General features: G+C 46.7%; 1 protein-coding gene across 1 annotated transcript in view; it reads left to right on the top strand.

Moving 5' to 3' along the window:
- lasp1 (LIM and SH3 protein 1) overlaps positions 1–23250 on the top strand; it is a 186872-nt gene that overhangs the window by 137860 nt on the left and 25762 nt on the right. The window contains exon 4 of the mRNA XM_072487444.1: positions 2024–2131. Within this exon, the coding sequence (XP_072343545.1) occupies positions 2024–2131 (108 nt within the window). The remainder of the gene's footprint in view (positions 1–2023; positions 2132–23250) is intronic.

Here is a 23250-nt window from a genome sequence, read left to right as displayed (position 1 = left end):
GTGGAGAGGGAAAAGTGACTTTAAAATGAAAGGCTGTCCTTGAGAGACAGAGTATCTATTAAAAACAACAAATCATTCCTGCCTGAGTTTTGGCCTGCCTGGATATTTAATTAATTTTCCAGTGCTTTGGGAATGGAAGCAAAGTTTCAATCTGGATGCCGTCAGGTTGCCAACTCTTGTTGCAGGCAGCATCAAGTGACCCGTCGCTTCCAATTGCCCCGTCCCACGTCCTGCCTAAGGTCGATAACATATTAATTATCACGAGTCTCCGCCTCCCTACGGCCAATTGCAAAATGAAACCATTCCTTGCTGAACAATTGACTAATTTATGACACTCCTTGCCCTTCCCCAAACCAACAAATAAAACTGTTCAACGAAAAAGGGGAAGAAAGAATAATTTTGTTTTATAGCCCAATAGTCTTTCTCCATCGAGTCTCTCAGTCGTGTTCAGGAGATTAATCTTGCGTTCCTGGATATTTGCAGATAAATCCTGCAGTGTTGGCATCCTTACAGGTGACCTGAAAGATGGAGAAAGAACATTGCTGTGTGTTGGAATGTACAATAAAAGCAACAGCTCATTTCTGATCAGGAGTATCTCACAAATGGCAAGGCGATAATTAAGAGCTTCCTCTATTTCTCTTTGACGGAGAGATTAATATTGGCCAGGACATTGGGGGAAAACAATAAAACGATCAAGCATTTATATTGAGTCTTTCACTGCCTTCGATCCTAAATTGTTTTGGGACATCGTATAAAGTAATTTTTCCGAAGTTTAATCGCTCCCATTAGGCGCCACCACCCTATTTGAAATAATGCTGTGGGGATTTGCAATGGACACTCCGAGGACTCCGTGCTGGGCACATCGGGGTCCTTTTCAGAACACAAAGACATCAGATGGTGTCTTATTTTCACTTTTACTGTCTGTAATGTTCTTGTCGGATGGCCTGATTTATATTACAAGAACACTTGTAGCTAAAGTTACAAAGGATTTATTAATATTAACTGTGGGTCAACTATATACAAAACAACAGATGAATAACAGTAAGATCATGCACAAGCAACCTCTCTCTTCCAGCTCTCCAGTCAGTCTGAGGGGGTCACCTGACTCTAACATTCACTTATATACTAATGAGACTCCTAGTGGTCAGTCGGGGAATTACAACACAACCATGTTATCACTGCACTGTCCGGTTTCCCTCCTCAATGCCCTTTACCTTGCAAGTGTTCACCAACCGAGGCAAACTGCAACTCGATTAAAAATGAGCAGTCTTTACAAGGCGATTTCTCAGACTTAATGGATCACCAGAATTGGAGGAAAGTAGATACCTGAAAGACAGAAAGGGGGAAACTCAAATGTTGAAGTGACCGAGTTTGTGGAGCATTTTTCTAATTTTTTTTAAAATAAAAAATATCATCTCTTTGAGGAACCATGATTTTAATAGTTCCACCATTGGTGGCCATGTCTTCAGCTGCCTGGAGCGAAGGCTCCATGATCCACTCTGTAACCTTCACTACATCTTTTTACTCCGTTTAAGATTCTCCTGAAAACCTAGATCTTTGACCATGCTTTTGGATGTCTAATAGTATCTCGGTGTTAAATTTTGTTTGATGACACTCCTGTGGAATGCTTTGTGCCATTTTGCTACCTTAAAGGCGCTAGATAAATGCAAGTGTCCGTGCTATGTATGTTGGTTATTATTAAGCAGTTTTGAACCTCACGTTCATCATTAATTGTTTAAAAAAGGGAAACAGTGACATTTTCTAGTCAGACGATCAGCAAAGGTTACCTCCACAGTCCCTCTTCTGCATCCAGGGCCTTGTGCTAGATGAATGTATGAGGGAGGAACGGGCAGAAGGATGTGTTGCTGGAGTGAGATGAAGTAGGGCTGGGAGATGGCTCATACTGGCACATATGAGATGGGCCGATTGGCCTGTTCTGGGCTGTTAATTATGTGTAACCGTCTCGGTGTCTGCCTAGCTTTCGAAGAGTTTGGCTAATTCTCTCTCTCTTTTCTGCTCTTAGGTGCAATACAAAGAAGATTTTGAAAAGAGCAAAGGGAAAGGCTTTAGTGCTGTGGCCAACACTCCAGAACTGGAGCGGATTAAGAAGAACCAGGAACTGGTCAGCAATGTAAGTATCTGACTGGAGCCCTGATGTGGGCCAGAAGCTTTTGTTTGAAAGAGATGTGTGTCTCCTGGACAATCGAATTACATAAACGTTACGACCCAGAAACAGGCCATTCGTCCCATCTAGCTGATGTCTACGTACCACTCAAAACTCCGCCCTTTCCTTGCATAACTCACTCAGCATGTCCCTCAATTCCGTTCTCCCACAAGGTTCCCATAGACTCATACAGCACAGAAAAGGCCTTTTGCCCATCACGTCTGCACCAGCCATAAACAATCACCTAACTATTCTAATTCCATTTCCCAGCACTTGGCCCACAGCCTTGTACACCTAGGGATCGCAAGTGCACATCTAAATATATCGTGGATGTTACGAGGGTCTCTGTCTCCACCACCCTTTCAGGCAGCGAGTTCCAAACTTCCACCACCCTTTGGGTATAAAAGCATTTTGTCACATCACCTCTGAACCTACTGCCCCTTATCTTAAATCTATACCTCCTGGTCAATGATCCCTCCACCAAGGGGAAAAGTTTCTTCCTGTCTACTCTATTTATGCCCTTATAGTTTTATACATCTCAATCTCCTGTGCTTCAAGGAAAACAATCCAAGTCTATCCTCGGTGCTTTACAGGGTCCTGCCCAAGTGCTTCACCTCCTACTTTAGCTGGATTGAACTCTGTTTGTCATTTATCAGCCCATCTGACCAGCTTGTCTATATTATCACAGAATTTACAGTGCACAAGGAGGCCATTCGGCCCAGCGAGTCTGCACCGGCTCTTGGAAAGAGCACCCTACCCAAGGTCAACACCTCCACCCCATCCCCATAACCCAGTAACCCCACCCAACACTAAGGGCAATTTTGGCCACTAAGGGCAATTTATCATGGCCAATCCACCTAACCTGCACATCTTTGGACTGTGGGAGGAAACCGGAGCACCCGGAGGAAACCCACGCACACACGGGGAGGATGTGCAGACTCCGCACAGACAGTGACCCAAGCCGGAATCGAACCTGGGACCCTGGAGCTGTGAAGCAATTGTGCTATCCACAATGCTACCGTGCTGCCCCTTCTGTACTCAATGGCTATCCTCCTTTTACCACCCCAGCAATTTGTGTATCATCTGCAAACTTACTGATCAACCCTCCTACATCCATATCTAAATCATTTATATCAACCACAAATAGCAAGGGCCCCAACACTGATCCCTGCGGGACCCCATTGGACACTGGCTTTCAGTCAGAGAAGGACCCCGTGACCATCACCCTCTGCTTCCTGTCACTCAACAAATTTTGGATCCAATTTACCAAATTTCCTTGGATCCTAAGGGCTCTTACCTTCGCTATCAGTTTCCCATCTGGAACCGTATCAAAGGTCTTGCTGAAATCCAAGTAGACTACGTCAAATGCATTTCCTTCATCTACGCACCTCTTTGAAAAATTCAATCAAGTTGGTGAGACGTGATCTCCCCTTAACAAAACCATGCTGACTGTTCTTGATTAACCCCTGCCTCTCCAAAGCAGATTAATTCTGTCTCTCGGAATAGCTTCCTATAGTTTCTCCAGCACTGAGGGTAGACTGACTGGTCTGTAGTCTCCTGCTCTATCCCTTCCTCCCTTCTTGACTAATGGTTCAATGGCTATCCTCCAGTCCTCTGGTACCTCTCTTGTGATCAGAGAGGAATTGAAAATTATTGTTGGCATCCCTGCTTCAGCCTGGGACACATTTCATCTGGCCCTGGAGATTTGTCTACTTTTAAGCCTGCGAGACCACTCAGAACCTCTTCTCTGTCTCTGTTAATCTCTTTAATTTTATTGCAATCCTTCTCCCTGATTTTTATACCCACATTGTCCCTCTCACGAGTGAACACTGACACTAAGTATTCATTTAGAACCCTATCTGCATGCTCCGGTTCCACACACAAATGACCAATGTGGTCCTTAATGGGCTCTACTCTTTCCATTGGTATCCTTTTACGCTTAATGTACTTGTAAAACAATTTAGGATTTTCCTTGGTTTTACCTGCCTGTATCCTTTCATGTCCCCTTTTTTGCTCTCCTAATTTCATTTTTATGTTCCCTCTTACACATACCACATGCCACAATGCTTCTGCGGTTTTGAATCCTCAATATCTGCCATAAGCCTCACCTTTTCTCCTTATCCAATGCTGTATATCCTTTGGTATCCAGGGTTCACTGGATTTGTGGGTCCCACCCTTTTCTTGACTGGAACACGTTGGCCATGTACTCTCCCTATTTCCGCCTTGAATGCGTCCCACTGTTCTGTCACAGATTTATCTAAAAGTGTCTGCTCCCAGTCCACTCTGGCCAATTTTACCTGATCTGATTAAAATCAGCATTCCCCCAGTTTAGAACTTTGGTCTCAGGCCTATCCTTGTCCTTTTCCATAATAATCTTAAATCTTACGGACTTATTTAAAAAAAAATTTTTTTTAGATTACCCAATTCATTATTTCCAATTAAGGGGTAATTTAGCGTGGCCGATCCACCTACCCTGCACATCTTTGGGTTTTGGGGGCGAAACCCACGCGGACACGGGGAGAATGTGCAAACTCCACACAGACAGTGACCCAGAGCCAGGATCGAACCTGGGACCTCGGCACCGTGAGGCAGCAATGCTAACCACTGCTCTACCGTGCTGCCCTAAATCTAACGGACTTATTATCACTGTCTGCAAAATGCCCCCCCACAAATACTTCAACCACTTGTCCAGCTTCGTTACTGAAAATTAATTCCAGGCCCACCCCCTCTCTTGTAGGTCCTTCTACTTATTGCCTTAAAAAGTTATCCTGGTGCATTTTAAGAATTCTGCTTCCTCCAAACCTTTCATTATGACTACCCCAGTTGATATTGGGGAAGTTGAAATCCCCCACTACCCTATTACTTTTATACTTCTCTGAAATGTGCCTACATATCTGCTCTTCTATTTCTCTCGGACTGTTAGGGGGCCGATAGAACACTCCTACCAATGTGATTGCTCCTTTTTGGTTTTTAAGTTGTACTCCTATGGTTTCAGTTGAAGAAAATTCTAAGATGTCATCCCTCTTTACTGTTGCAATTTTGATGAGGGAATCAATTACAACACCCCCTCCTCTTTTACCTCTTTTCCTATCTCACCTGAGGATCCTGTATCCTGGAGTATTGAGCTGGCAATCCTGCCCTTCTCTCAGCTGTGTCCCAGTGGCCCCCATGTTTTAGTTTGTGCCCTCAATTCATCTGCCTTGTTCTTCAGATTCCTTGCATTAAAATAAATACCATCCAATCTTGCCAAACCCCTTTATGACTTAACTGGTGTAGACATTTTGTGTTTTCCTCACTCACTTGATGTCTCTTTTAATTTTGACTGTGCATCTATCCCTGCTGACCCTTCTCTCCGGATCCCAGGCCCTGCCAAGTTAGTTTAAACCCTCCCCAACAGCACTCACAAACTATCCTGCAAAGACACCGGTCCCATTTCGGTTCAGGTGCAAACCGTCCACCTTGTACAGGTCCCACTGCCCCCCAAAAACAGTCCCAATGTCCCTCCTGTCTCTCTCCTGCACCATTTCTCCAGCCATGCATTAATCTGTCTATCCTCTCCTTGAGTGCTTTTATAGTATTCACTTCAGCAATTCCATGTGGTGGTCGGTTCCACATTCTCACCTGCCAGAATTCTTCGGCCGTTGTGATTGACGTTTCCTACCAGCAGCGCACCCCCACCTGTAGGTTTCCCAGCAGCGAGGGGTGGCTTCAAAGGGAAATCCCATTGACAAGCGCCGGGAAGAGAGAATCCCGCCACCAGTGAACGGCGCACCTCCGGGAAACAAACGGCTGGGGAACTGGAGAAACCCGCCCACCATTTCTGAGTAAAAAGGTTCTTCTGAATTACCTGTTTGATTTCTGCGTGACTTTTATGTTGATGACTGCTAGTTTTACTGTTCTCGAAAGCTGGAAACACTTGCTTTGTGTTCACTCTCTCAAAACATTTCTTAATTTTAAAAGATCTCTATTAAGGTCACCACTCAGCTTGTCCCTTTTAAGAGAAGAGGGACCCAGCCTGGCAATAAATTACCTTGCAGTTCTTTTTTGCATTTTATCTAGAGACTCTATTTCCTTTCCTAGAATTTGGCGACATGAAGCCAAAATATGGTCTCAATTTCTAAGAATGTAAGACATTTGGGAACTGCCTGGTCATGTATAGTTGGTACATGGAATTACACGCAAAAGCATCATGCTGATGTTAGGAGAGTTGTTCTCTGCTAGGCCGATGGCCAGCTGTTCCAGATGCTGTGATTTTGTTTTAAGATGGTCCTGTTTGAACTTCTTAGCATTGTAGCTGAGGGCTGATGTTGCAAAGAGAGCTTAAGAACGAATGTGCAATCTGTCAAAGTTAATTTTAGAAGTTTGTTTGCTTTGGCCATTCTTCAGAATCATGCAATGCAGACAAGACCATAGGCGGGATTCTCCGACCCTGCGCTGGGTCGGAGAATCGCCGGCGGGCCGCTCTCCGGCCCGGATTGGCTGAGCGGCCGTAAGAAAAGAGCCGAGTCCCGCCGGCGCCGTTCTAACCTGCTCTGGGCCGGAGGGACCTTGGCGTGTAAGGGTCGGGTGCCGGCCTTTGTGGGGGGGCGGGGGGAGTCCGACCCTGGGGGGGGCCTCCGATGTGGCCGGGCCCACCGATCGGCAGGACGGCCTCTGTGGTTGGGGGCCTCCTTTCCTACGCGCAGGCCCCTGTAGCCCTGCGCCATGTTGCGTCGGGGCCGGCGCATTGAAGGAGGCCACTGCGCATGCGCATGTTGCCGCCGGTTCCACTGCGCATGTCCTCGTTGGCGCCGCGCAACTGCGCATGCACGGATCCCGCAGCGCACAGTTTGTATCGGAATCTGCAGCTGGAGCGGCGCGAACCGCTCCAGCACCGTGCTGCTCCCCTGGAGGGGCCAGAATTACTGGTGGGAGCGGCCCGTTCACACTGTCGTAAAACGTGACGGCGTTTACGACGACGTGGACACTGCCGCGGGATGGGAGAATCCCGCCCCATGTGTCTGTACGCTTGTGCTGACTCTTTGAAAAAGCTGCTCAATTTGTTTCAATCCTCTGCTTTTTTCATAGCCCCCAAATATTTCTACTTCACATTTCAAACCAATCTCACTATTGAGGGATTTTGAACCTGCTTCCACGCCCTTTCAGGCAGCCCTTTTTCCGATCACAAAGCTCGCTGGGGGGGGAGGAAACCTTCATCTCCCTTCTGTAAAATGCTTTCAGTTAATGCATCAGGGTAGGATGTGCAAAATGCTGTCTGCATGTGTGCAATTTGTAGGGGCGGCACGGTGATGCATTGGTTAGCACTGCTGCCTCACGCCACTGAGGACCCGGGTTCGATTCCGGCCTCTGATCATGGTCCGTGTGGAGTTTGCATGTTCTCCTCATGACTGAGTGGATCTCACCCCCACAACCCAAAAATGTGCAGAATGTGTGGATTGGCCATGCTAAGTTGCCCCTTAAACGGGGGGAAAAAAAGAATTGGGTACTCTAAATTTAAAAACCAATGTGTATAATTTGTAATAGGAGGAGGCTTCTTTGAATACCCACTTTGCAATTCTCTGGTAGGTGGCATGGTGGTTAATACTGCTGCCTCCTAGCATAAGGGACCCGGGTTCAATTCCAGCCTTGGATGATTGTCTGTGTGTGGAGTTTGCTCTTTCTCCCGCATCTGCGTGGGATTCCTCCGGGTGCTCCGGTTTCCTCCCCCAGTCCAAAGATGCGCAGGTTAGATGGGGCGGAGGGGATAGGGCGGGGGAGTGGGCCTGAGTAGCGTGCTCTTTCAGAGGGTCGGTGCAGACTCGATGGGCTGAAAGGCCTCCTTCTACACTGTCGGGATTCTTTGACTCTACGATGTCGGTGACTGTACCGTGGCCTTTAGCGCATCCAATGCCCGTTAACGCTCCAACCACTGAACTGAGGTCCACGGAAAAATCCAATGGCTGCCTGAGCTACTGAGAACGAGGTGAAGGGGCGAGGCCCACACCAGAGACCGAGCCAAGGTTGAAATGAGACAGCAAGGCAAATCCAGAAGCTGTGATTAGATTAGTAGTTTGAGTTTTGAAATGCTGTGGCAAGGAGCGAGGGACTGAGGTATGTGAGGAATTCAATAGTTTCGCAGTCTTGGGGTAGGGCGATTGCAAGGGCGCTGTGTGTATGTCAGTGCATTTTGGAACTTAGGAACATTTAAGAGGAGAAACAGCCATTGGTTAAAATGGAAAGGAATGGGGAGGCTGGGGTGGGGATGGGGGTCGGGTAACTGGAACTGGTTCAGCGGGTCTCAATAAATATGCACAATGCAGTTGGCAGGAAATCCAATATTCTCTTGTGGATTGGGGGAGCGATTTGGAATTCAATCATAATTTATGTTTGGATTAATCATTTATGTGGGTGTACGGCTTGCAGCATGGCTGACACGAGGACAGCACTAATTCCCTGGTAAGGATGAATCCCTCTGCCTGTACTCCAGCTTCCAGTTGTTTAATTAAGGGTGGCACGATAGCACAGTGGTTAGCACTGTTGCTTCACAGCCCCAGGCTCTCGGGTTCGATTCCCAGTTTGGGTCACTGTCTGTGGTGGAGTCTGCACGCTCTCCCCGTGTCTGCGTGGGTTTACTCCGGGTGCTCCGGTTTCCTTCCACAAGTACCGAAAGACGTGCTTGTTAGGCGAATTGGACATTCTGAATTTTCCCGCAGTGTATCCGAACAGGCATCGGGAGTGCGGCGACTAGGGGATTTGCACAGTAACTTAATTGCAGCGTTAATGTAAGCCTACTTGTGACAATAATAAAGATTATTATTAATAAAGATTATTAGATTGGATTGGAGAAGTTGGGACTGTTCTCCTTGGAGAGATAAGGAAGATTTGATTAGAGATGTTCAAAATCATGAGGGGGCTGGACAGAATCGATGCGGAGAAACTGTTCCCACTTATAAAAAGATCAAGAAAGAGAGGGTACAGATTTAAAATGATTTTCAAAAGAGGCAGATGCGATACGAGGGAAAAAATAGTCTTCACACAACGAGTGGTTCGGGTCTGGACCGCACGGCCCGGAAATGTGGTGGAGGCAGGTTCAGTTGAGGCATTTCAGAGGGTGTTAGATGATCACTTTAATCGAAACAATGTGCAGCGGAATGGCCCTAAATCAAGATGCTGTTTTGGTGAGCCGGTGTGGCCTAAATGGCCGAATGTCCTCCTGTGTTATAACAATTCTGTGATTCTGTGCACGCCCTCTATTGGAGGGATGTCCTGCCTTGGGTTCGGAGGCCAAAACTGTCATGATATCCACATCAGCATATCATGGTGCAATCACACACACACTGATGGACAGGCAGTTTAGACCAACCAGCGCACACACATCGCAGCCAATCACCAGTGCGAGCACACGCACTATAAAACAGGGAACACCACAGTTGCCGCTCATTCTACCAGGAGATAGCTCAGAGCACAGAGCTCACAGCGCGCCACTCAGACATACACCATGTGCTGAGTGCCTCAATTAGATAGTGATAGGGCTGGGTCCACAGGTTAGCTGGTGAAGCATGTACCCAAGCCAGCGGTTAGTTGTTACCGTTGTTTAGACAATAAAACAGAGTTGTACCATCTACAGCCGTGTTGGATCATTTGTGCATCAGAACACCAACACGACAAAACTGTACCCTGTACTCCAGGTGCCGCCTCACCGGGTTCTATCCTTGGTGTCAAAATCCTGCAGCGCTCAATGGAGTCTCCAGTTTCCTGCCACAAGTCCCGAAAGACATGCTTGTTAGGTGAATTGGACATTCTGAATTCTCCCTCTGTGCACCCGAACAGGCGCCGGAATGTGGCGACGAGGGGATTTTCACAGTAACGTCGTTGCAGTGTTAATGTAACCCTACTTGCGACACAAATAAAGATTTTTTTTTTTGTTTCTTTTATTAAATGAACACGGTGGCTCCAAATGCACTAAAGCTGCTGTGTTCACTGTAACGAAGGCAACAGGAATTCCCATGATGTAATTGCTTTTAAAAAAAGGTCACGGCCTGCACTGAAACACTCTTCCCCCTTGCAGCTTCCTTAACTATTTCCTCATTAACAGAGAATGTCAGCAGTGAAGAAACATGTTGCTTTTGAATTTAAAAACTCATGGGTTTCAGTGTAACCAAGAACTGTCCATATGAATTTATTATTTTGTTTCAATCCTTCTCTCCTCCTCTGGTCATCCTGACTTTTCAAAAATTAATTACTGGATTGAGGATGTCGATGATGTCCTTCGTTGTCCTTGCAAAGTTGTCAGTGAAGCTGCTTTCTGAACTGCTGCCGCCTGCTTAGTGATGCACATTCTCAAGGCGCTGTGGTTTCAAAGACTGTGCTCACCTTGCAGCATCAAGCACGACAGGACGTTATTCAGCTGTGAACACGGCAAGTGCACAGGCTATCGAGGTTGTGGCTTGTATTTATATAGCAGGTGTGATGCGACTTGCATTCGAGATGGGTGGAGGATAGAGATGACTGAGCGATTAGGAAGTTTGGCTGAAAACCGGGGAAAGGAAATGATAAATTGTAAGCTCAAAATATCCCAAAGTGTTTTGCGGTCAATGAAATGTAGCTGCTGTCGTACAAGGATCTGGCACATGTAGGGTTAATATGGGACGGAGTACAGTACCGCCCGTATGGTTATGTAAGAAGGCACATGACCCTGACCCAGGGTCAGTATGGTGCTGAGCAGAGAGGTGAAAAGATCGAGATGTGGAGATAGCTCCATGCCTGTACCCATGACTATATATGTATGGAGTTACACATGGTTAATAAAGGCTTGCGGTTAACCTACCAAAGACTGAAGACTTGCAGCAAACACCCATCCAACAGTCACTGAAACATAGATTTCAAAATTAGCGGTAGAAGAGGTGAATGATTTAGGGAGGTGAATGATTGAGGGAGGGCGTTACAGACAGTAGGGTTGAAGTGGCTGATGGCTTTACTCCTAATAGAGAGTGGGGGGGCTAATGTACAAAAGTATGGAGTTAGGGGACTTGACGTTGGAGCTAGATTATCATAGAATTTACAGTGCAGAAGGAGGCCATTCGGGCCATTGAGTCTACACCAGCTCTTGGAAAGAGCACCCTACCCAAGGTCAACACCTCCACCCTATCACCATAACCCAGTAACCCCACCCACCACTAAGGGCAATTTTGGACACTAAGGGTAATTTAGCATGGCCAATCCACCGAACCTGAAACCTCCTGAAATCCACCTATGACCTGATAGGTCATAGAGTGTTTTGGAATGAGAACAAAGGTTTTAAATTTAATGCATCAGAGAGTACAGGATAGTGAGGGTAAGGGTAAATGGTGGACAAGACTGGTTATGAATTTAAAATCTGGATTTCTAAACTTGAGAGGTTGTAGCTTATAGAGACGGGTAGGGAGGCCTTCGTAAGCCTGCATGTTTGGGCCTAAAGCTGACATCTTTAGCATCAGACACTTTTCCATAGAATCCCTACAGTGCAGAAGGAGGCCGTTCGGCCCGTCAAATCTGCACTGACCCTTCGAAAGAATACCCTACCTAGGCCCAATTGCCCTCCCTATACCCGTAACCCACCTAACCTTTGGACACTTAAGGGGCAATTCAGCGTGGCCAATCCACCCAACCTGCACATCTCTGGACTGTGGGAGGAAACCGGAGCACCCGGAGGAAACCCACGCAGACACGGGGAGAAAGTGCAGACTCCGCCCAGACAGTCACCCAAGGTTGGATTCGAACCCGGGTCCCTGGCGCTGTGAGGTAGCAGTGCTAACCGCTGTGCCGCCCACGAGGGATCTAACAATAATTGAGACGGATGATACCTCCTCTGTTGCTCGGTCTTTGGCATTCCCACCTCAGAGTCCAAGGTTGTGGGTTTGAATCTCACTGCAGAGCATCGAATCTAGGCTGACACAAACAGTGTTAATACTGAGGGAGTGCTGCGCTGTCTGACGTGTTATCCATTGGATGAGATGTTGAGCCATGGCTCTGTCAAACCTCTCTGCCTGATGTTCAAGATCCATTGTACTATTTTGAAGGACAGAGGGGGTGTTCCTCATGCCCTGCCCAATGTTTATCCCTCAACTAAAATTACTAAAACCGATTATTTGATGACATATTTGGTTGCTCTTTGTGTGCACAATGGTGACTACATTTCAAAAATACTTTTGTCGAGGGTTAATATGGGATGGGCTGAGGTTGTGAAAAGCACAGCATAAATACTAATCTGTCTGTCTTGTAGCCAACACAAACGACCTTTCGGGACAATGTATCCAATTGAGATAAACTAATTTTATTGCCGAGGGGTCAGAATTGGGATGTCCCTGGTCTGTTACACCACTTACCTGATGTGCCTTTCCTCGGTGACTGCGAGGGAATAGCTGACACTGATTAGTGAGGGTAACTCCCCTTGTAACAAGAAGTGTAGAGTTCGGTGACAACCAGGCACAGGGCACAGGAAGCCCAAAGCTTCAAGAAAACTGCAGCCATGTTAAGATATCTTGATCATAGTTGCTGCAGCTTCCCATTAGATGATCGTAGTCCCAAGCTTCCAGTTTTAACAATTTGTTTTTTCACAGTGTGAGCAAAAATGATGACCTTGAATCTTATCGGGTAGAACAGTGGCTAGCACTGTGGCTTCACAGCACCAGGGTCCCAGGTTCGATTCCCTGCTGGGTCACTGTCTGTCTGTGCGGAGTCTGCACGTTCTCCTAGTGTCTGCGTGGATTTCCTCCGGGTGCTCCGGTTTCCTCCCATGGTCCAAAGATGCGCAGGTTAGGCGGATTGGTTATGCTAAATTGCCCTTAGTGTCCAAAAAGGTTAGGAGGGGTTATTGGGTTAGGGGGATAGGGTGGAAGTGAGGGCTTAAGTGGGTTGGTGCAGACTTGATGGGCTGAATGGCCTCCTTCTGCACTGTATGTTCTATGTTATATGGACTATGATCAAATAAATCTCCTCCAGCTCCTACACTCTGATTTTTCTTTTGTTGTGCACTTGATTGGTTTTCTTTAGAGAGAAACAATGCGAGAAAGGGGGATAATGTTTATTCATTTAGTCCAATGTGTAATTATTACTGGAGTCCTTGAAAGTAATCTAGATAGGAAAACAACGCGTGATAGCGTTGAATTCTTGTCCGCTCTGCGCTCCCCGCTGTGCTGCCTGCTGGATCAGTCAGTTAGATCACAGATTGTGTCTTTTTATCGTCCTGGCAAACTTGACGATTGTTGGAGATTTTGGCAAAGGCAAGCTGTGAAAGATTAATGATGAGTCTGGTGCAACTGAGCAGGCCACCTTGACACAACATGGCCCAGGCATTTAATTATTATTTGCAGATTTACCTCTCTGGCTGCAGCCTATCTAGCTTGGATTCCTAAACTTGATTTATCAATATTGTATTTCAAGATATTCATGGGGGAGTTTCTAATGTCTAGTTTCTACTGAAAACTGGAGGGGTTGAGGAAACTCCAGCCTCCTGGCTTATTGCTACCACAGTAGCCAAAATCTTGAGAATGTGCCAGGCTTCGTACCCCTCGAGTTCTCCTGTTACATGGATACTTGGAGCCCATGGGTACCTCATCTATGTGATCATTCTTTATATGTTGAACGATGGGAGCCTATTGAACTCTGTGGGGTATCGGGGCTGAGCCTGAAATTGTTTTCAAACTTAGGAAGTGCTCCGTATCTTTTTGGTAGCTCAGCTCAGTCCTACGGGGATGCTTCACTTGTCTGAGGTGCTGTCACCTTGTTGAGATGTGAAAACAAGGCCCTATCTGACCCCGTCGAGTGAAATGTAAGGATCCCACAGCACTATGTCAACGACGAGCAGGTGTGGCAAATATTTATCACTCAGCTGCCATCATTAAACACAGATTATCTGGCCACTATCTCATTGCTGTTTGTGGGATCCTACTGTGCCTAAATTGGCTGCTGCGTTTCCTGCATTACAACAGTGACTACACTTCAAAAGTAGCTCATTGGCTGTAAAACTGAAGACATTATCGAAACGCAAGTTGTCTCTTTCCTTTTCTGACCAGAAGCCATTTCTGTTTCTAAAAGAAACATTCCCTTGGTAATAGCAGCACGGTAGCATTGTGGATAGCACAATTGCTTGACAGCTCCAGGGTCCCAGGTTCGATTCCGGCTTGGGTCACTGTCTGTGCGGAGTCTGCACATCCTCCCCGTGTGTGCGTGGGTTTCCTCCGGGCGCTCCGGTTTCCTCCCACAGTCCAAAGATGCGCAGGTCAGGTGGATTGGCCATGATAAATTGCCCTTAGTGTCCAAAATTGCCCTTAGTGTTAGATGGGGTTACTGGGTTATGGGGATAGGGTGGAGGTGTTGACCTTGGGTAGGGTGCTCTTTCCAAGAGCCGGTGCAGACTAGATGGGCCGAATGGCCTCCTTCTGCACTGTAAATTCTATGATTCTATGAATTGCAGTGTATCGGCTCTGTAACTAGCTGAGCTCAGATAACTCATCAAGTTGCACAATCTAGGATCTTTCTGATCCATGCAGGTCAGTTTACACACTGCTACTAACTTTCTGCCTTACTCTGACTTAGACCATAAGACATAGGAGCAGAATTAGGCCACTCGGCCCATCGAGTCTGCTCCGCCATTCAATCATATTTCTGATATTTTCTCATCCCCATTCTCCTGCCTTTTCCCCATAACCCCTGCTCCCCTTATTAATCAAGAACCTTTCTATCTCTGCCTAAAGACACTCCATGATTTAGCCTCCACAGCCTTCTGCGGCAAAGAGTTCCACAGATTCGCCACCCTCTGGCTGAAGAAATTCCTCCTCATCTCTGTTTTAAAGGATCATCCCATCAGTCTGAGATGGTGTCCTCTGGTTCTTGTTTTTCCTACTAGTGGAAACATCCTCTCCACATCCACTCTATCCAGCCGTGCAATATCCTGTAAATTTCAATGAGACCCCCTCATCCCCAGGGAGTTCGGTAGAAGATTAAAAAGCAGGACCGCTAGCGTAGTAATCTCAGGATTACTCTCCGTGGTACGTGCTAGCGAGGCTAGAAACAGGGATGTAGTGCACCTGAACACGGGGCTAAAGAACTGGTGCAGGAGGGAGGGCTTCAGTTTTTTGGATCTTTGGGATGTCTTCCAGGGAAGGTGAGGCCTGTACACGAAGGACGGGTTACACCTGAACTGGAGGGCCACCAATATCCTGGTTGGGAGGTAGTGTGATTCGGGTGGGTTTAAACTAATGTGGCAGGGGGTGGGAATCAGAACAGTAAGCCAACAAGTGTAGACACTGGGGATAAGCATGGTACCAGGGTCAGGCTGGCGAAGAGGGAGGGTAAGCTGGGGGAAGGTCGAACACAGTAAGCCTGGAGGTCTGAAGTGTATCTGCTTCAATGCACGGAGTATAGCAGGTAAGACAGGTGAACTTAAAGCCTTGATTCATGCTCAGAACTTGGATGTAGTTGCGGTAATGGAGACTTGGTTAAAAAAGGGACAGGACTGGCAGCTAAATATTCCGGGATATAGGTGTTTTAGGTGAGACAGGGAGGAAGGCCAAAGAGTTGGGGGAATTGCAATACTGGTTAGGGAACATATTACAGCTGTACAGAGGGAGGACACCATGGAAAAATCAAGTAACGAGGCACTGGGTAGAGCTCAGAAACAGGAAGGGGGCAGTCACTATGATAGGGGTGTACTACAGGCCTCCCAACAGACCACGGGACGTTGAAGAACAAATATGTAAACAGATTCTGGATAGATGTAGAAATAATAGGGTTGCTGTAATGGGAGCTCTTAATTTCCCTCATATTGACTGGAAATCCCTTGGGGCTAGGGGTCTGGATGGTGAGGAATTTGTTAAGTGTGTCCAGGAAATTTTTTTTGGAACAATATGTAGATAGTCCGACTAGGAGGGGGCTATACTGGACCTAGTACTAGGGAACGGGTGGGTTTAAAAGTTGCAGTGGGAGAACACGTGGTGAACAGTGACCATAATTCCGTGAGCTTTCGGATACTCATGGAAAAGGAGGAGTGTTGTCCGAGGGTTAAGGTGCTAAATTGGGGGAAGGCTAACTGCAACCAGATTAGGCCGGATTTGATGGCTGTTGCTTGGGAGAGGCTGTTTGAGCGTAAATCCACATTTGGCATGTGGGAGTCTTTTAAGGAGCAGTTGATGGGAGTGCAGGACAGGCATGTGCTGACGCAAAGGAAAGGCAGTGTTCAGCAACCGTGGCTGGTCAGGGAAGCTACGAGTCCAGTCAAAAAGAAAAAGGATGCATACGTGAGGTCTAGGCAACTAAAAACAATGAAGCACTTGAAGAATTACAACAAAAGAAGAAAAGAGCTCAAGCTGGAAGTTAGGAGGTCAAAAAGGGTCACAAAATGACCTTTGCAGACAGGATTAAGGAGAATCCCAAGGCATTTTATACATAAATTAGGAACAAGAAAGTAGCTAGAGAACAAATTGGTCCACTCAGGGACAACGGAGGGAAATTATGTGTAGAACCAAAGGAAGTAGGAGATCCTTAAAGAGTATTTTGCATTGGTCTTCACAAAGAAGAGGGACATGTTGTTTGGTGGTGTCTCAGAGGGACATATAAATACTTTTGAACAGGTTGTTATTACGAGGGAGGAAGTGTTAGGTGTGTTAAAATACATTAAGGTAGACAAATCCCCAGGGCCAGTTGGCATCTATCCCAGATTACTGAGGGAGGCAAGAGATGAAATCGCTGGGCCTCAAACAGAAATCTTTGTTTCCCCGTTGGCCAAAGGTGAGATCCCAGAGGATTGGAGGATAGCAAATGTTGTCCTGTTATTGAAGAAGGTTTCCCAGGATGTTGCCTGGTATGGAGGGTATTAACTATGAGGAGAAATTGAATAAACTGTTCTCCCGAGAGAGACGGAGGCTGAGGGGGCGACCTGATGGGAGTTTATAAAATTCTGAGGGGTATAGATAGGGTGAACAGTTGGAGGCTTTTTCCCAGGGTGGAAATGACAATTACAAGGGGCACAAGTTCACGGTGAAGGGGGATAGGTTCAGTGGAGATGTGCGGGGGAAGTGTTTTTGCACAGAGAGCGACGGTGGCCTGGAATGCACTGCCAAGTGAGGTGGTTTAGGCAGCTATGTTAGCGACCTTTAAGACTTATCTAGATAGACACATGAACAGATGGGGTATAGAAGGATATACTTGGTTGGTCTAGATTAACATAGAATTTACAGTGCAGAAGGATGCCATTCGGCCCATCCAAACTGCACCGGCTCTTGGAAAGAGTACCCTACCCAAGGTCAACACCTCCACCCGATTCCTATAACCCAGTAACCCCATCCAACACTAAGGGCAATTTTGGACACTAAGGGCAATTTATCATGGCCAATCCACCTAACCTGCACATCTTTGGACTGTGGGAGGAAACCGGAGCACCCGGAGGAAACCCACGCACACATGGGGAGGATGTGCAGACTCCGCACAGACAGTGACCCAAGCTGGAATCGAACCTGGGACCCTGGAGCTGTGAAGCAATTGTGCTATCCACCGTGCTACCGTGCTGCCCACGTTTATTCAATTTCTCATAGTTAATACCCTCCATACCAGGCAACATCCTGGGAAACCTTCTTCAATAACAGGACACGTGATTGGCGCAGGCTTGGAGGGCCGAAGGGCCTGTTCCTATGCTGTACTGTTCTTTGCTTATCCTTCGAAACTCCAACGAATATAGACCCAGATTCCTCAACCACTTCTCATATGACGAGCTCTTCATTCCAGGGATCATTCTTGTGAACCTTCTCTGGACCCTTTCCAAGGCCAGCACATCCTTCCTTCAATACGGGGCCTTGAGGAAGCAGTGCTAACCACTGCGCCACCGTTGTCGCCCGAACCTTCTCCTAAGTGGTAACCACTACACTCAACGCTGCCCCTGACTCTCCTGAAGTTCTGGTATCCCACTGGTGAATTCCACCATGAAGGCTGATGCACAGTAATTATTCAGTTCCTCTGCCATTTCTTTGTTACCTGTTATTCTGAGTCCCTGAGGGGCTTCCAGTTGCAGGGACTGTGCTTGCATTTGACTAACCTTACCTGCTACTTGGAGACAGACGAGCAACAAATCCCCAAGTCACCGGCAATGAGGTTGACTGTTTGTACTTGGTTTGGGCAGTGCGGGCGGCAAGCTTGAAGGAAACGGATGGCACGGACAAGCTGGGCCGAGGGGCCTTTCTCCATGCTGGAAACATCAATGACTCTATGAAAGAACTTGCATTTATATCGTGCATTCCATGCACTTTGCAGCTAGTAAAGTACTTTTTGAAGTGTGGTCACTGTGGTAAGGTGGGGGAATTCTGCAGCCAATTCCTGCACAGCAAGACCCCAGAAATCGGGCGACGAATGATTGGCCAAGCAGTCAGTCGCTTGAATGGTAAATATTGGCCAGGACACCGGGGAGAACTGGTCTATGATAACTTTAAACTAGTGCCACTGGGATTGTTTCCTTCCACGAGAGAGGGCAGACTGGGCCCCTCTCTCATTCCAACATTGGTAGTTGAATGAAGGCTCCCCGAGATGAGACCCGATTTTCCCAGTTGACTCGCAGAGTGCGCCACAAGTTACTCCAGCAAGAACAGCTGCCTGTTGTTTTCTAAAATGTGTTTGCTTGGGATTTGAATCCAGGAAATGCTGATGTCATGGGGCAAGTGAACACAATGACAGCTGCGCACTTTGATGTGCAGTGAATCAAAAGTCCATTACAATCAATGCCATAAGACTGATGTTAGCAGGTGATTCCTTCAGCCGAAAGTAAAAGGGCTGGGGGATGGGAAGGAGAATAAATCAAAAGGATTTTTTTCCCCCTTGATGTCATTGAGCTGCAGCCAGCATTGAAACCTCCCTGATTTCATCACCAGTGAGTCCTTATTTTTTATTCATGGGGTGTGGACCTCGCTGGACGGGCCAGCATTTATTGCCCATCCCTAATTGCCCTTGAGAAAGGTGGTGGTGAGCTGCAGCCTTAAACCGCTGCAGTCCCTGAGGTGTAGGTAGGCATTAAGAGCTGGGTTATTAAGAGTAATGAATATCGCAATGCACTTTACAGACAAAACATTTGCTTTCCTCTAATAATTTGATGCTCTTCATATTTAGAAGCAGATTGGGTGGCATGTGGCGTAGTGGTTAGCCCTGGGACTGCAGCTCTGTGGATTGGCCACGCTAAATTGCTCCTTAATTGGAAGAAGAAAATAATTGGGTACTCTAAATTTATTTTAAAAGAATATTTAGAAGCAAATAATATTCCGGATAATTGGTGACTAGCTGCGGTACAAAGCAGTAATGCTCGACCACAATCTAGTCTCCTATTTCACTCCTTTTCCCAGCCCCACCGTGCCAACTCCCACTCACACTGTTCCTCAGCCTGAGGTTACATGTCAGCTGGGATATTGTTCCCTGTGTGATAACAGCCTCACCCCTGACTGCTTATTAAATTCTTTGCACAAATCCCAACAATGAATGTTGACGGGTGAGAAGGACGTCACTGCCAGGAACAGTTCTGTCCCCCAGCCAATATCAATGCCTGCGCAGGCACAAACGCACACTTGTATTCATGGTTCGGTATCACATCATGCAGTCCATTTATCTCTTGTTTCTGCTTTTGTTGTTACTTTTGCTGGAGAATGATTTACAGCTACAGCTCGCATTTGCACAATGCCTTGAGCACAGTTAAACATTCTAAGTCACTTCATAGGAACCCAGGGCCGCTGCGACTACGCCGCAGGCTAGGCGTTCACTGAAAGCGGCAGAATTGTTGGGCGGTTGGGTTTGGGGCCGGGGGAAGTTAGTGGCAGCAAAAAAACGGAATGAACGATTCTTGAAATGACAGAAGTAAACAAACAGGCTTCAGCAGTGAGAATGAAAGATCTGAATGTACTGATCTACATCCATATATACTCACACAGACATTAGTATTTACAATGCAGTCTTTCCCAAAATTTCAAATGATATTCTTCATGCTGCTCATGGGACAGTTTCACAGATTTATGCATCTACGTGATTATTGCAAAACTGCAAACCAGTGAACAATTAAATTTCATCCGGCTCACTCAATGGTGATGATCATTGATTGTGTAATTTGCACATAAAATCATCTCGCAACTGCTAATATCATGTGAGCCCTGTTACACATTATAATGTGCATTTCTCTTCCATTACACATTCTATTTAAAGTGTGGAACAATGAGAATAGTTCCCTTTTTCATGCAAAATAAATCCAACTATAATGCAGAATTTCTATTCATTTTTGAAGGTTAAATATAGGGGGAAGGCCAAGGGTAACTAATACTCTTGAACCTACAGGGACATCTTCAAACCAAATTTGGCGCCAAGCTGCATAAGGAGGTATTGGAACAGTGGGAAGTGGTTTATTTATTTAAAAATTAATTTTGAGTGCCCAATTATTATTTTCCGAATAAGGGGCAATTTAGCGTGGCCAATCCACCTACCCTGCACATGTTTGCATTGTGGGGGTGAGACCCACGCAGACACACGGAGAATGTGCAAACTCCACACGGACAGTGACCCGGGACTGGGATCGTACCCTGGTCCTTGGTGCGGTGAGGCAGCAGTGCTAACTACTGTGCCACCATGTCTCCCCAGTGGGAAGTGGGCTTTAAGGAGCCTTAGAAAGGTAGAAAGAGAGGGAGAGATCGAGAAGAAGAAAGGTTTAGCAAGGGAATTCCAGAGCTTGTGGTCTAGACAGCTGAAGGCCTGGTCACCGCTAGAGGGATGATGAACATTGAGGATGTGCAAGAGGCCAGAATTGGAGGAGCATGGAGCTCTCGGAGAGTTGGAGGAGATCAGAGATTGAGAGCGGCGAGGCCACGGAGGGATTTGAAAATCGGGCTAAGAAATAAATTGGGTCAGTGCTGGATCAGTAGCCAGTGTAGGTCAGTGTGCACAGGGGTTACGGGCGACCAGGATTTGGTATGAGTTGGGACACAAGAGGGGGAGCGTTTTGGATGAATTTAAGTTTACAGAGAGGGATGATAGGCTGGAGAGTATTGGAACAGTAGAGCTGTTTTTAGTTGGATGCTATAAAATGGGACAAGTCTGGAGAATATTAGGTTTCATTGATTGCCACATTATGAAGCAGTTCACCATGCTCACATTCTGTTATGCACAGCTATAACAGGACCTGTCTGTTGCAAGATTGGCCCAAATGTGACAGTCGTACCATATGTGCTTCACTAAATGGAGGGGATGGTGCCAGCGTCTTTTGGCTCCTCGAATGTGCAGCTGACACTTCAATTGTTCAAACTGGACGTGGATTGTTGGCTGCACATGGCTGTTTTATTTTACCACTTCCTCGCTGATACAAAGATCCTGGGAAATGCTTATCCAGTGGATGCCAAATCCAGTTACATTTCTTTCTTTGACTATTTCTTCAGGAAGGCACCTTTTCCCGGCTGGAAGCCTCAGTGCAGCAACTGAAAGAACTGATTGGTGCTTTTCGTGTTGGCATGGTTGCAGCTGACCTGTTCAGAGGCCAAAGGTTAATCACTGGTTCAATGTTTGGCACCTTGAGCCTAGAAGCCCGGACGCTTGGGCAGATTAGTTCTGCAGGGAGTGTTTCTCGGGATGTCCTAATGTGGGGAAATCTTGAATGAACGAACGAATAATCCACTTGGTGGATGCACGATATTGATCGCCAGACTATTTCTAGAATGCCACCATTCTGTGTACATCATCTTCGTCACTTCACGCTCACGGTTTCTCTCTGATGCTTTCAAGTTCTGGAAACCGGGATTAGGTGCTTGAAGGCTGTCACAGGTACGATGGGCCAAATAGCCTCTTTCTATGCTGTAAAACTTTGGTACAATTGGCTTGGTACAATTCACACCTCTTTAACCTGGGGTTACCCCATCTCTGGATCTGTAAAGATTTAATCACCTGCTAATGCTCGCATTCCTAGCATTGTTTAGCATCTTTGAATTTGTCTATATATGTGTTTCTGGAACAGACCTCTTCATTCACCTGAGGAAGGAGCAGCGCTCCGAAAGCTAGTGACATCGAAACAAACCTGTTGGACTTTAACCTGGTGTTGTAAGACTTCGTACTGTAAAACTTTCTGACCATCCTTTTACAAATTACAGCAGTAGTCCCACATTCCCAAAACATTCCCTTCCTTGTTCTTACCGAGCGCCGTTAACCTCAGTGAAGGTTATTGTTCTCACTTTTAAATCCCTCCATGGTATAACTACCTGACCTTGGGAATTACCGCCAGCCTAATTTTTCTCCCCCTTGGCACTCTAATAATGATTGTTGACCACTCTTTACCCACTCTGCTACAGTCACCTGGAACCCCCTCCTCCAGCCGCCTTCACCTCCCTTCAACCATCCTGCTTTTGCAGACCAGGTGGGTGGGTAAATCCCGCCCAATGTTCCAGGCCACTGAGCTTCCAGTAGAACCACTTTGATGCGACCATCAATTCACACGAGACGATTAGTAGAAGTGAACAGTGGTTTTAAGAAGCTCGATCTGTGCCTGCGACTGCTCTGTACTGAGTGCTGCCTACAGGCTGCAGATCTATATACCACCCCCGAGGGGGCGGAGCCACAGGCGGAGCTCACAAGTGCATCAACATAATACAATACAGTGGTGAATTGTAGCAGCAATACGTTCACCACATACTTTTCATCGGATAAACTCTCGTTCTTCCATTTTCAATTTCACTCAGTTGCCTAAAATGTTTACCCATTGAAGATCCTATGTTCGTGGGCGGCACGGTGGTGCAGTGGTTAGCACTGCTACCTCATGGCGCTGAGGACCCGGGTTCGATCCCAGCCCCAGTCACTGTCCGTGTGGAGTTTGTACATTCTCTCCGTGTCTGCGTGGGTATCACCCCCACAACCCAAAGATGCGCAGGGTTGGTGGATTGGCCACGCTAAATTGCCCCTTAATTACAAAAAATAATAATTGGAAGAAGATCCTATCTTCGTTATTGGATGGGATTGCTCCAGTGTAACCAGTTACCATCATAGAATTTACAGTGCAGAAGGAGGCCATTCGGCCCATCGAGTCTGCACCGGCTCTTGGAAAGAGCACCCAACCCAAGGTCAACACCTCCACC

This window comes from Scyliorhinus torazame, chromosome 21 (assembly GCF_047496885.1).
Source record: "Scyliorhinus torazame isolate Kashiwa2021f chromosome 21, sScyTor2.1, whole genome shotgun sequence".
NCBI lineage: Eukaryota > Metazoa > Chordata > Chondrichthyes > Carcharhiniformes > Scyliorhinidae > Scyliorhinus > Scyliorhinus torazame.
This window is presented reverse-complemented; position numbering and strand designations above follow the sequence as displayed.